Here is a 14,144-nt window from a genome sequence, read left to right on the forward strand (position 1 = left end):
AACTATCATCAGTATGACAACTGCTTCTGTCCACCAAAGATCACTGTTAACTCTGCTGAGAACATCTAAACAAAACAACAAACACAAAAACTTGATGCAATAAGAGTGTGTGGAGAGATTTATTATAACTAAAGACAAAAAGTTTGTCCTGTAACAGTAACACATCTCATCAACCACCAGGAGTCCACCAAGAGACAAGCAATTAAATAGATATTAAAATATATTTAATGTGTCAAGTGTATTTTTGTGCGTTATAGGGAAATATTTAGACAATTCAGATGTTAACTAAAGTACAATACTGTATAGTGAATTATTCTCAAAGGCTCAGTAAGCTCAGCATGAACGTACAGTCAAATATTATTTATCTCGTATTTCAACAATACCTCGGTGTGTTTCGTCCCCCCACACCCCTGGCAAATTTCTGGGTACGTTACTAATTATTCTCCATGAGAAAATCAGATATGAAGTAAAATAGTGAATGTCCGAACAGTTATGAGACCAAAAATAATATAAAACCCTAAAAGAAACTGAGATCAATAACCAATATTAAGAGCAAAAAACTTTCCCACTGGCCTACAGTATGTTGACTAAGTGAAGGTGTCAGTTTCTGTGCTTGTGGAGATAACTGTCTCCTGTTTACCTGACAACAGTATTCCCATATATGTGCTGTACAGTTCAGTACAGTAAAGTACAATATATCCAAACAAATCATTTCACCAAATTTGGTCTTGCTGACAGACAATGACTCTCAAAAAACTGTTCCTAGGGAGAAAAAATAAAAACAAAGAGAAGATAAACAAAAACAAAGTGAAGATAACATGATAAAGCAGTAAATCCCGGGAGTAAAACAAGTCACCCGAGGCTGAAGAGTGCTCCACGTGTAAACTGGAAAAGCAATACAGTACATCACAAGATGATCGTACACTACACATCAACACCCATAACCAAGAGACCAGGAATTCTTTAATAAATGTATCCTTAGATGATGATGATGATATTAAATATAATTATACGTATATAGTTTCATTAAAATATCTTCTTTGCTTGAAGAGTTATAGAATAGAGAAAAATTTACTGCTGGATGGATGGATGGATAGACACTCAGACAAAGTGGCAAGGCATAATATTCATCTCACAGGTGACTCAAAACTCACTTAAATCATTACATAATTTACAATATTAAACCAATTAACATGTTGATTATTTGTTCTGTAGTTAGGCAATAGTCTAGAATTTGGTCATGCTTTATCTGTAATAAGCCAATCACATACACACTTATCTTATCTTATTGCGGAGGAGTAAAAAATGCTGACAGAGACATTACTTACCGAGCATCAAGTGGACATCAGCCATGGGCAGGGAGAGAAAAGTCTTTACGTTTACATTGTGTCCAGAAAATATGTAAAATGCAGTTTAAAGTGTATGATAGAAGTGCATTTCAGGACTGATGTGTCTATTAGTTTCTTGCATTGAATCACATGAAAGTTTTACCCCCATTATAATCTTGAGACAACCCCAAGCCCCAGCTATTAGTCACACCAGACCGTCAAGACAATAATACACTGTATCAGAACATAAACATACAGACTTATATACTAAAAACTTCATAAAAGAATAAATTAAATTAAAGTTCCGAGCTCTCAAAAGAACTATTGGCCAAACAACAGCCAGTCAAACATGCTATTTGCTAATTTATGAAGCCAAGATAAAGTTTAAACATACAAATAAAGTTAAAGAAGATCATACAGGACAAATAGATTCTCTGTTTTACAGCCATTGTCTACACTTGAAAGAGTTAACACTGTGTTTGGAAAGTCCCTCGGCTCTTAGACTGTCAGTGAGATAAAATTCATCAGTGATATAAGGCATTAATAGCCTCTTAAGATAAACAAAGCTGTGTAGTGAGCACAAAGCTAGATCTGCAACCCTGATATAAGAGTAACTGGATGATTTGGTGAACGTTAACACTATCAATGTTTTGAATATCCTCCAAGCTGACACACACACACATATATGTACCTCCCACACTGCCTTTATCACATTAAGACAAGCCATCAAGAACATGTCTACTGTAAGAGAGCCAACATTTCTTAACTTCTTGGACAGGGTGTCTCCATGGCTAACCTCGCCATAGAAGCCCTTCATATAAACCTTCAGAACATATTTAATAAGACTAATAAGCCTACGGACAATACAGACCGCGTGCATAGCTACAATATGAACCAGATTCGTTATAGCAAAAATAATAATTTAACCACGCTAGAAATCTTTTCACACAAAATGTTTGGAGTCAAGTACTGTAGTGACCGACCTATGAGATTAAACTGTATCTGTCGATGATCTTCTTCAACTCTGGTGCACAGTAACTGCTTCAAAATAAAAGTTCTAATAAAAAATTAGTGACTAAAAGCAAAGTAAGAGTTCACACAAAATTAACCTTATGAAAGAACAGCTGCAAAATGCTAATTAAAGTCTATAGTACCAAAATATTTAAGAGCGAGTACAGTACGGTACAGTATCTGACCTTTAGGCGGCCCAAAGAGGACCACATCCATAGCCTTGATGGTGATCTTGGAGCGATGTTTTGGGTCCTTGATGCCCAACACCTTGGTCAGGAACTGCTCGTTGTTGGCTGCCAGTCTGTAACACATCATTTCTAAGTTCTCTTAAAGATGGTAATATCTACATCATATATATGTGTCAACTCTGAAATATCTTTAAATCAATATACAGTAATAATAATATGATGATGATATGGACAATTCTTACATTAACCTGAAAAACCTACAATAAAATCATTCCACTCTTGTTTACTTAAGACTTAAAAGTTAAATAATTATGAAGTTTATTGATCTATCATAAACAACTTCTCTCTAACTATAAAACAAAATAGTGTTGACTCCTACAAGAGCATATCCACTAGAGAGAGAAACAGTATTAAAGAGTTTAAACTGTTCTAAAATCATAAGCACTAAAGTATATAGTTTATCACTTTATAATATTGAGAACATAAACAGTGATGACAGACACTCGAGGAGAACTTTCAAGAGACTATACTGTACTGTACATATATATGACCTTTAACAATGAATGGGAAATGGGTAGTAGCTCCAGTCTCACATAAGGAGGATATACAAGGAACTGGGTTTACTCCTGGAGCCAATAAGAGTTGGTAGGGGTGTTTATCATCGTCATCATCATTCACTGTGCCATACTTCATGATAGTCAATGTCATGTCGAGCGAGGCCCCCGGGACTAACACCTTCACACTATTCATTTCCCACTCCTTATTAGAGGTATACATTGGTAATTCAGTTTCTCAAGTTACAGACATATTGTACCTATATTATGACACTTCATGAAGTCTTTTAACTGTACTCGACAAGTCCATGTCATCTAGTTTTAGACATCTAAGTGTGCACAGCTATACAAGAGAAGCATTAACATCAATTAATAATCTTCCCCCCTTTAACTAGTGCCTTCAGAACAATGTATTATCTCTCTGCTCTTAACTTTGAAAACATATGTACAGTATACGTATAGATCTATAAATACTGTATGTATATTGTTTATAAATAATTCAAGGTGAAATGCACCTCTTCAACTATAAAATCAAAGAACAGAGGTACTGTACAAATACACTATGTACTGTATGGTAATGAGGAGGTCCATGTTACATGTTACAAGAGAAGGAACATCATCACACAGATTGTGGCAATGATCATGCAGCTATCTATATATCTATATGAAAGGCAACGGTAAATTATAACAAAAACAACACACGCAAGGTACCAGACTCTTCCAAATAAAGTACAAGACATATAATGGATGCAACGGCACAAATAAGCCATCTCACGAAACAGCATGAAGGCTCGGCAGTTTTTATCATGTTAGAAGTGCAAGTCATAAGTCAATGACAGGGGAGAACACATCAACGTCACTGACGCATTTGTGAATTCACCTTTCTACTATATACCTTGAATTTCTTCTTTCGGAACGGGCAGAAATCACGCTGAGAACAGTACTGCAGAAGTGGAAAAGAGGCACAACCGCTAAATTGACTAAAATATGTAGGGAAGTTTTTTTTTTTATTCTTGAAACAAATGTGTCTTCTTATTACTGGTATTTGGTGTGAACAAATATACAGGAAACTACAAACATTCAAATTTCCGATACAAAATGAAGGCATGCTTAATAATTCAAGCAAATGTGAATATTTATAGAGCACTAGTCATTATTACATAACTTACTTTACATACCAAAATATTGACATATAAATATATCATGTTATTAAGTGGTAGGTACTGTACCTAGAGACTCAATACAAACATGTGATAACTGGGACTGTCATAACCACACTTCTGTCCATCACAGAATGTTTCAGAACACAGGAAAAAAATGTACAGTAGTTAAAAAGCTATAGTATTATCAAGAAAAATTAAAAAGAAAAATTATCGATTAGAGAAGCAGTCAAGCCAAAAACCACAATCAAATGGCATGTGGTAGCACTGATTATGCTTACGGCACTTGGGATACTATAAAGAAAATTCTGCTAACTAAAAACAGATAATTTGCCTGAAAATAAAACAGCCAAAACATTAAGTCTTAACACCCACCTTGGCAACACTGATCCATTGACGGCATTCTCGTAAAAATTCCTGGCGTACTGCTGGAGTTCCACTGACTCGGCAAGCCACGCCACGGTCTGGTCCACCGTCCAATTGTGTACCTGAGGATGGTAACGAGATTAAAAAAATAAATAAAAACTTCCTATCCACAATCCTTCAAAAGATTTAGATTTGTGGGGATGAAAGAGCAGAGTAGAACCCAGACAAACATTTACGCTACATTTTAGTTATCCAAAATTATCCAACTAGATCAAACTTAAGTGGGAAAAATTTGCACAAAATCATGACAAAAGCCAATATTTTTTTCCCTCCACTTCCATCCTTTCCTCCCTTCCTTTTCCTTTCCTTTCATGTCACAAGTCACCATTTCCTTCCTTTGGCACTCTGATTGCTCTCTCTCTCTCTCTTTCTCTTCACTCACTCATTCATTCTCTCTCTCTCTCACCTGTCCTTAGTTATTTCCCACTTCCCCTGTCCTTAATTACTCCCCATTTCACTAATGACATCAGTCGCTCACAGCCTAAGTATATGGGTGCACAATAAACTAGCTGCTGACTGTGCCACCCCTCCACCCCCCCCAAAAAAAAAATATATATAAAAATAAATAAATAAATTGATTCCATTGAGATTTAAAAGACTTACCTCTGATTTTTTCCAGATGTGCCACAACTCACGAACAGAGATGTACTGATCATTGTTGTAATGGAAGACTTTCTGCCGCTTCTCATAGCCTTTAGCATATTGTAGCTCCTCCTTCAAAAACTGTGAGGAAGAGAGATACAGTGAGAAAGAGAGAGAGAGAGAGAGAGATAAGTAAGAGAGTTAGATAATGAAGATTACTTTACAGATACATAATAAATACAGTGTTCTTTGCAAATTATACAGTAATATATTGCACTGTATTCCCTAATGTCAGCCACAATCAGATCACCTGAAGATTAACCCAACAGATTAATTTTTCACCATAAGATTAACAACCTCGTCTAACCCCCGTCCAAATGGTATTAGGGGGAGCTAATCCTCAGGTGATCCTTATACCCTAACCTAACCCCCCAGGTAGCGTTAGGGTAGAGAGGAAAGGTAATATTCAGGTGAGTTCTGGTTTTATCAATTGTTTTAATCTAATCTGATATGTGTTATCAAGTTACCTAAACCTTTGTTACAGTAACCTTCCCTACCTGGTCAGTGATAAGTTAACTTTTGACCTGGTGGGGGGGACCTGGTGAGGGGACCTGGTGAGGGGGACCTGGTAAGGGGGACCTGGTGGGGGGACCTGGTGGGGGGACCTGGTGAGGGGGGACCTGGTGAGGGGGGGGGACCTGGTGGGAGGAGGAACCTGGTGCAGAGCCTGGTGGGGGGACCTGGTAGGGGGGGACCTGGTGGGGGGACCTGGTGGGGGAACTGGTGGGGGACCTGGTGGGGGGGACCTGGTGGGGGGGACCTGGTGGAGGGAGACCTGGTGGGGGGGGGACCTGGTGGAGGGAGACCTGGTGGGGGGAGGGACCTGGTGGAGGGAGACCTGGTGGGGTAGACCTGGTGGGTGACTGGGAAGGAATTCAACTTACGTCAACAGACTCGGCCACATCGATGTCACCACTGTGGTCATCATCCAGCTGTGAGTGGAGGCTCTTGATGGCCTCATAATTAGGGATCTCTTCAGGGATGAGACACAGCTCATCCACCAGCATACATCCTGGGGACACACACAAGAAAACCACCAGTTAATCACCAGCTAATTCCTGTAATAACTCTAAAGGTTTGAGAAGAAAAGAAATACATGAATCTATAATACAGTACACGTCCGGGTGACATCTACCGAGAGTATATTTTTTACAGTACAACAGGAGGAAAGACATGTGAAGGGAGAGGAGGATGGGCAGGCCGCGTCCATGACAGATGACCCGTGAGGTATATATACTGCAGGAATACCACAACCACCACCAAAACTTATTTCAGCATCACCGCCACCACCATCACCACTGCCATCACTATCACCAACATCACCACCACGACCATCATCTTCACTGAATAATGGCCTCCTTACCTTCCTTATACATCCTATTACAGGCACACACTATGAGACCTTACAAGTGAAGAGAGAAAAACATTGATTCAGTGAACACATCCAAGACAGCAATGGCCCAATGAGTCGTGACGAGTTGAACGGGCTCTCCAGTAATTCCTTTCCCATAAGTTCGACACACAGACGGACAATGTTTCCAACCCCTCCCCCTGTACTGTCGGTGCACTACGGAGGACAACATCACCAAGAATGTGTTAATTTGTGTAATACTCTTCCTAACAGCCGCTTGAAGAGTACCGGTCACATTAGTCATATTAGTTAAAGAACCAGCTGGAGACGGGAGGGGAGAGGCTGGAGGGGAGAAGGGAGCGTGACGCATACCACCTACGGGAGGTGTGAGTGTGTGGGCGAGAGAATAAAGCTGAACCCTGCTTGCTGCCTACCTACCGTCCTGATAACGCTCACACACACACACACTAACTAGATCCAAGACCCCATATGCCAACTTAACACCTTTAGCCCGTGTCACTCACTCAACTGTTGCACCGCGCCCTCCCGCACCTGTTAACCCCACCTTAATCACTCCGCTACTCACCAACAGCTACAAAAATACCGCCAGATGTGACCAAGAGAGGATAAAAGCTGTGTGAGTACAAGAGCACCAGCGGCACACACATCCCTACCACAACAATAACAGTAAACTCTACTACGCCTACTGTGACGACCCCGTGTAGTCTCCCCGAGGACCTCGTGAGGACCCCGTGTCGTCTCTCTGAGGACCCCGTGTAGTCTCTCTGAGGACCCCGTGTAGTCTCCTCGAGGACCTCGTGAGGACCCCGTGGAGTCTCTGAGGACCCCGTGTAGTCTCTCTGAGGACCTCGTGTAGTCTCCCCGAGGACCTCGTGAGGACCCCGTGTAGTCTCTCTGACGACCCCGGGTAGTCTCTCTGAGGACCCCGTGTAGTCTCCCCGAGGACTTCGTGAGGACCCCGTGTAGTCTCTCTGAGGACCTCGTGAGGACCCCGTGTAGTCTCTCTGAGGACCTCGTGAGGACCCCGTGTAGTCTCTCTGAGGACCTCGTGAAGACCCTATGAGGACCCCGTGTGGATCCTTGAGGACCCCGTGAGCCGTGAGCAAGTTCCAAGTCACAGACAGATGACACCACAGCCTTAATACCAACGGCTACCGCCTCATACAACACCTGCCACACCACATAATTTTGTGTCCCTCATTATTATTGAGGTTCACCTGAACTTAAACCACTCTAAAGTTAACCTAACTTAGCCTCACTTAACCTAACCTAAACCAAACTTAATCTCACCACACTTCACCTAACTTAACATAACCTCACCTCACTTAACCTCACCACCACGAGGAGGAGGAGGAGGCCATGACCCAGCTGTGTGAGTGAGGCGGGGCACCAATATTCACGTTACCATGACTACCGTGTGTGGGCGTCAACAACCCCTTGTGTGGATGGGCGGGTGGGTGTGTGCGCGTCACGCTCACCTGATCCTTAGGACTGGTCAAACCCCCCCCCCCTCAAAAAAAAAGGCTCCCGTGTTAAAATAAGAAAATAAGGAGTCTGCAATAGGCCGGTTGGTCTGTGCATGGCAGCTCCTGTCGAGAGTTACTACCACTCTCTATCATCCATGAATCTATCTAGCCTCCTTTTACAACTTTCCAGCGTTCCAGCACTTACTACAAAGTTGCTAAGCTATTTGTAAACCAGTTCCTTCCTATCTCCCTCCTAAACCTAAACTTATCCAATTAAATCCGTTGCTACGAGTCCTATCCTGCTCGGATATTATAAGAACTTTATCTATATCTCCCCATACTCTTCGTCTTTCTAGGGAATGCAAGTTTAGTTTAGTTAAATACCCCCTCCAACCTGCGACACGAAGATGGCGGCCCCAAACTACTGTATAGTAAAAAACAGAACCATAGTAGGAACCTTTGAGGGCTACACCCCCCCCCCCACCACCATAACAGTATCGACACTAAACCTTACACAGACAACAGATCGGTGTTATAAAAGCTCTCTCATCTCCCCAAGGTAAACGGCAGGTAGATGACTCACCTGGAGGGAAAGCTGGAGGGAAGGCTGGAGGGAGGGAGGGAGGTGAGGATGTCCGGAGGTGAGGGTATCAGGAGGTGAGGATGTCAGGAGGTGAGGATGTCCGGAGGTGAGGATGTCCGGAGGTGAGGATGTCAGGAGGTGAGGATGTCCGGAGGTGGGGGTATCAGGAGGTGAGGATGTCGGAGGTGAGGATGTCAGGAGGTGAGGATGTCAGGAGGTGAGGATGTCAGGAGGTGAGGATGTCAGGAGGTGAGGATGTCAGGAGGTGAGGATGTCCGGAGGTGAGGATGTCAGCAGAATGTCAGCGGGAGGGAAGGAGTATTTGGGTCAGGGTCAGACACAGTAAAAGGAGAGCTGACCACTCCCGTCACACACACACACGCGCGCGCGATTATCAAGACAACTTCCTGCTGATACCACTAGGAGTTGTCCACCACTCAGTCACTCCACTAAAGTCCCCCACTCACTGCCAACACAGGAGTATTACTGAACCTGTACTCTCTCTCACATAGCCCACCACCTCCACTCCACACCTGACCTAACGCCGTGTTGTTGGTCTGTGAAGAATAGAGGGCCTGGTGTCTACTCCCCCAACCAGCATGACGAACTCAACTAGTAATATATCTAATGACCTGTAATCACTGTTAAATGCTACTTGTATATATATATACTAACACCGTATAATTAGTTAAGTAAATTTGTAGGTGAGTGATGTGACTATACTATCATTAAATATATCCGGACCATCTGTGAGCCCAGGTGGACCCTCCCCCGCCCTCTCCTCCCCGTCCCCGAATCCCTCTCCTACCCCCCGTCCCCACCTCCCTCCTACCCCCGACCCCTCCCTCCTGCCCCCGTCCCCACCTCCCTCCTACCCCGTCCCCTCCCTCCTACCCCGTCCCCCCCTCCTCCCACCACCCCAATCCCCACCTCCCTCCCTACCCCCGTCCCCACCTCCCTCCTACCCCGTCCCCACCTCCCTCCTACCCCCGTCCCCCCTCCCTCCCCTAAAAATCATTCTCAAGATCACGTACTGTAACTATGAAGGTTAGGTTAGGTTGTAAGTTAAAATAAAACATTTCCAGGTGATGTCATGGATAGACTAAATTAACCTTTGAAGTCACACCCCCCTCCTCTTGCCCTCAGTCTCATCATTCTCTTCCTCCTCACCTGAATTCAAACACTTCACTGTGCATACCTTCATGAAGTGGATAGCCCCGAGTCTCATCCACTCACACCTCTCCACACACACACACACACATACCTGTACAGTAGGTCGAAAATACAGTATTGGAGAGGCAGTTTGATGATGAGTTCACTATACTAAATAATGAAAAGTGAACTCTCTCTCTCTCTCTCTCTCTCTCTCGCAATCCGGCATTAATCTAGAGTGAAAAATCCAGTCTGGTTAATTGGATTAGTGTTCTGTCTCCATCCACACACACACAGAGCAGTGACCTTGTCTGTGCTGTTGACCCGTGACCTCGTCTACACTCACCCAATCACAGCTGTAAAAACCACACTTACCACACCACACCTGGGGCAAAAACACACCTGCCGCCACCACCATACAACTGCAGGGCGTTTACAAAGTCCCTTGATGCTTGAAGATATTACACTACAGTAAACACAAACATCAAGAGACTCTGCAAACACAAGCATCATTTGACTGTTTAAATAACCTTTTCCAAGCCACACGAGCTACCCATTAACGCCAAGGTCTTCCAGAGGAGATGAAGATGGTAAACATATACACTGGATCAGGTCTCAGGTAGCCCAAGTGTTAATGAGTCCCGCTGGCCCACACAGGTGTTACGTCTGCTGCCCAGGTGTGAAATATTGAGATAAATTTTATAGTTTTATTTAATTAATATACAGTAGGTAGGTGTGTGTGTGTGTGTGTGTGTGTGTGTGTGTGTGGATAATTATCTCACAACAACACAACTCAACAACCATAATTGAAGGAGACACGACAAATAGTCACCATAATTGAAACCGAATGGAAACAGATTCCTTCTCCCTCCCTCCCTCCCTCCATCACTAACACATCACAATCATCAGAGGGAGGAACACACCAAGCGCATCTCACTGCCCTCACCAAGCACATATTTTCCCCTCAAATATGTATTTTCTTTCACGCCGAGGACTCAAAAATGTGTTTCTACCGACGGGAGGGGGAGAGAGAGGGAGGGAGGGGGTGATGAGAGAGAGGGAGGGGGGTGAGAGAGGGGAGGAGGGGGTGAGAGAGGGAGGGGAGGGGGAGGGAGGAGGGAGGGGGTGGGGAGAGGGAGGGAGGGGGGAGAGAGGAGGGGTAGGAGGGACGGGAGGGGTGAGAGAGAGGGAGGGGGCAGAGAGAGGGAGGGAGGGGAGGGAGGGAGGGGGGTGAGAGAGGGATGAGGGTGAGAGAGAGGGAGGGAGGGGTGGAGAGGGAGGGAGGGGGGGTGAGAGAGGGAGGAGGGGGTGAGAGAGGGTGGGGGAGAGGGAGGGAGGGGGTGAGAGAGGGAGGGGTGGGGAGAGAGAGGGAGGGGTGAGAGGGAGGAGGGGGGTGAGAGGACAGACAGAACCAGCTGGATGGAGCGGCGTGATCAGCTGGGTGGCCCCTGCCGCCACCACATCAGTATACTCCAATGATGGCCTATACATCACCCAGCCCCTTTGAACTAATGGAGAGAGAGAGAGAGAGAGAGAGAGAGAGAGAGAGAGAGAGAGAGAGAGAGAGAGAGAGAGAGAGTATGTTTGTGTGTTTTCGGGCCATTGGGTGTTCGACTTTAAGTGAACGTCTGCACACACACACACAACACACTTTCCTCAGGTCAGAATCCAGGATGCAGTCAGTCGGCAGCGAGTCACCTGATTTTACATACCTGTGTGCTCACCTGCCACAGCTCGTCTCATTATCATTAATAATAATAATAATAATAATAATAATCATCATCATCATCACTTCTACCACACAGGAGGGAGTGGAGATGAGGAGGGTGAGGGAAGGAGGAGGGAGAGGGAAGGTAGAGAGAGCAGTGTTGGAGGCTGAACTGAGGTAGAGTCACAGGTGTGGTTGTTATGAATAATGGTACCAGGTTACCTCCCTCTGGTGTGTGATGAGAGTGATGGTGATAATAGTGTGTGTGGTGAGTGATGACGGTGGTGTGTGATGATACAACTTAATTTAATATGACTGGGTGTTGTGTGGAGGCGAGGTAAGACACTTTAGTGGTGAAGAGTGATGATTACTTTCTAAATATATCACCTGAGTGTTACGCCTTTAATGGAGCCAGTAGGAGCCCAAACCTTCCTTGAGTGTGTGTGTGTATCAGCCAGGGTATTAGTGACGTCAGCAGCCTCCCCAATGACGTCACTAGTAGGAGAGAGAGAGAGAGAGAGAGAGAGAGATGGCGCAGGGAAATATTTCTTTCCGATTGACCTTTCCCTCTCTTCCTCCCACTCCAATATTACCAAACCACTCAGCATAGAATGTGTCCTCCAGCCTCTGTATATATATATTTTTTCTTCTGGCTACACTGTACTGAATGGGGGAACGAATCTCGCTGCTTATACCCTGAAGTCCCGTTGGTTTTCTCTGCCCTGATTGGTGACTGACATGATGACGTATCTACCTGGCTATAATATATCTCTCCTGATTGGTGACTGACATGATGACGTATCTACCTGGCTATAATATATCTCTCCTGATTGGTGACTGACATGATGACGTATCTACCTGGCTATAATATATCTCTCCTGATTGGTGACTGACATGATGACGTATCTACTTGGCTATAATGTATCTCCCCTGATTGGCTATAGTTTCAGTTTCACCTTAAAAATGATACATTTCTCAGTTTCTTTGGAGCTGGAGGAGACAAAAACACACACATCTATTTTCTCGTTATCTCTCCCAGCGCCTGATGATAAGGGGAGGGGTAGGTGGGGAAGGACGTAATGCTGGTTATGTCATCCCCTGCCACCAGTCACAGTGGACCATCAGCAACAATATGCCTCGACCATTTACGTGTGTGTGTGTATGTGTGGGGGTACTGTGGAGCCTTCAGGAGGTGAGAAAAGGTGGTGTAGAGGAACCAGTGGTGAGAGAGACAGACACAAGAGGGTGTAACTCTATTCTAATCCTACACCCAGGACACGCTTCTCTACCACGACCCAGCTGCTGCTACTAATATTAATTACTACTACTACTACTACTACTACTACTTTTGGGGGACCTTCTACATGCCCTCTCCACAATACTACTACTGCTATTACTACTACTGCTATTACTACTACTCTATTTCTATTAACTATTGCTACCACTACGCGGGTGACTTGACTCATCACACTTACCTTCACCTATGACATATAACGTCATTATTACAGGTAAGCGACTAGGTGTAACCCACGTTTGGCAAGGTTGAAGAAGCCACACATGATCCACCCCACCACCTGTCACGATGGTGGAGGAGGACGTCGTGTGGTGGTGGAGGAGGACGTCGTGTGGTGGTGGAGGAGGACGTCGTGTGGTGGAGGAGGAGGAGGACGTCGTGTGGTGGAGGAGGAGGAGGACGTCGTGTGGTGGAGGAGGAGGAGGACGTCGTGTGGTGGAGGAGGAGGAGGACGTCAGCCGTGGTGGAGGAGGATTGCCGTGGGTGAGGGAGGAGGATGTCGTGTGGTGGTGAGGAGGACGTGGTGGAGGAGGAGGATGTCGTGGTGGAGGAGAGGAGGATGCCGGTGGGTGGAGGAGGAGGATGCCGTGTGTGGTGGAGGAGGAGGAGGATGCCGTGGTGGAGGAGAGAGGAGGGACGTCGTGTGGAGGAGGAGGAGGACGTCGTGTGTTGCTTGGCCAGCTTTCTGGCAAGCCGATGCTTAATGGTATGTAGTTCGTTGTGTGACTAACTACCTCTTTCCTAACCCGGCCGTGGTCTTTATAAATCATCAGTAGTCCCTTGCTGCCCAAGTGTTGTTGTTCGGTTAATATTGGTCTATCTGTATGTACAAAGACAACGTTTCTGGACGTGGAGAAAGCTACTATCCTCACTTGGACTTTATTATAAATCGATGGGCTGAATTTTATTAACCCTAATGACTTAATGGAAGGGGTAGAGTCGGTATAAGACGTGGGGGACAGAAGGGGGGCGGGGGAGGAGGCATCTGTAACCCGGAGATAGTGTAATGTGATAACCTCCGTGACGTCACTCACTACTGGCGGGAGATGAAGCTTGGAACCCTTCCGCCCGCTCGCCCGCTACTCTCCTCAACCCACAACCCTGTACGCCCACGACCCATGATCCTTCCTCCGCCGCCCACAATAGGTTTCTACGCCCTTAACTCATGAGACATAAAGGCAAGCATGAACTTAGCATGCTTCCCTGTTGGGCACTGTAGGCGCTTCTGTGCTTCACCTTGCCCAGGATGTAGGGGAGTGC

At 45.1% G+C, this 14,144-nt stretch overlaps 1 protein-coding gene across 14 annotated transcripts in view; it reads right to left on the reverse strand.

Moving 5' to 3' along the window:
- The window catches only part of LOC121857022 (stromal interaction molecule homolog), a 58,570-nt gene that overhangs the window by 21,248 nt on the left and 23,178 nt on the right, over window positions 1-14,144 (reverse strand). For 10 of the 14 annotated variants that reach the window (XM_042352837.1, XM_042352848.1, XM_042352841.1 and 7 more), the window contains exons 2-6: window positions 6,194-6,321; window positions 5,271-5,390; window positions 4,617-4,729; window positions 3,962-4,024; window positions 2,525-2,640 (exon numbers count right to left, since the gene is read on the reverse strand). In XM_042352837.1, coding sequence (XP_042208771.1) covers window positions 2,525-2,640; window positions 3,962-4,024; window positions 4,617-4,729; window positions 5,271-5,390; window positions 6,194-6,321 — 540 coding nt within the window. The remainder of the gene's footprint in view (window positions 1-2,524; window positions 2,641-3,961; window positions 4,025-4,616; window positions 4,730-5,270; window positions 5,391-6,193; window positions 6,322-14,144) is intronic. The other 4 variants (XM_042352839.1, XM_042352838.1, XM_042352843.1 and 1 more) reach the window with 2 other exon arrangements.

Source organism: Homarus americanus, unplaced genomic scaffold (assembly GCF_018991925.1).
Source record: "Homarus americanus isolate GMGI-L3 unplaced genomic scaffold, GMGI_Hamer_2.0 scaffold44060, whole genome shotgun sequence".
Taxonomy (NCBI): domain Eukaryota; kingdom Metazoa; phylum Arthropoda; class Malacostraca; order Decapoda; family Nephropidae; genus Homarus; species Homarus americanus.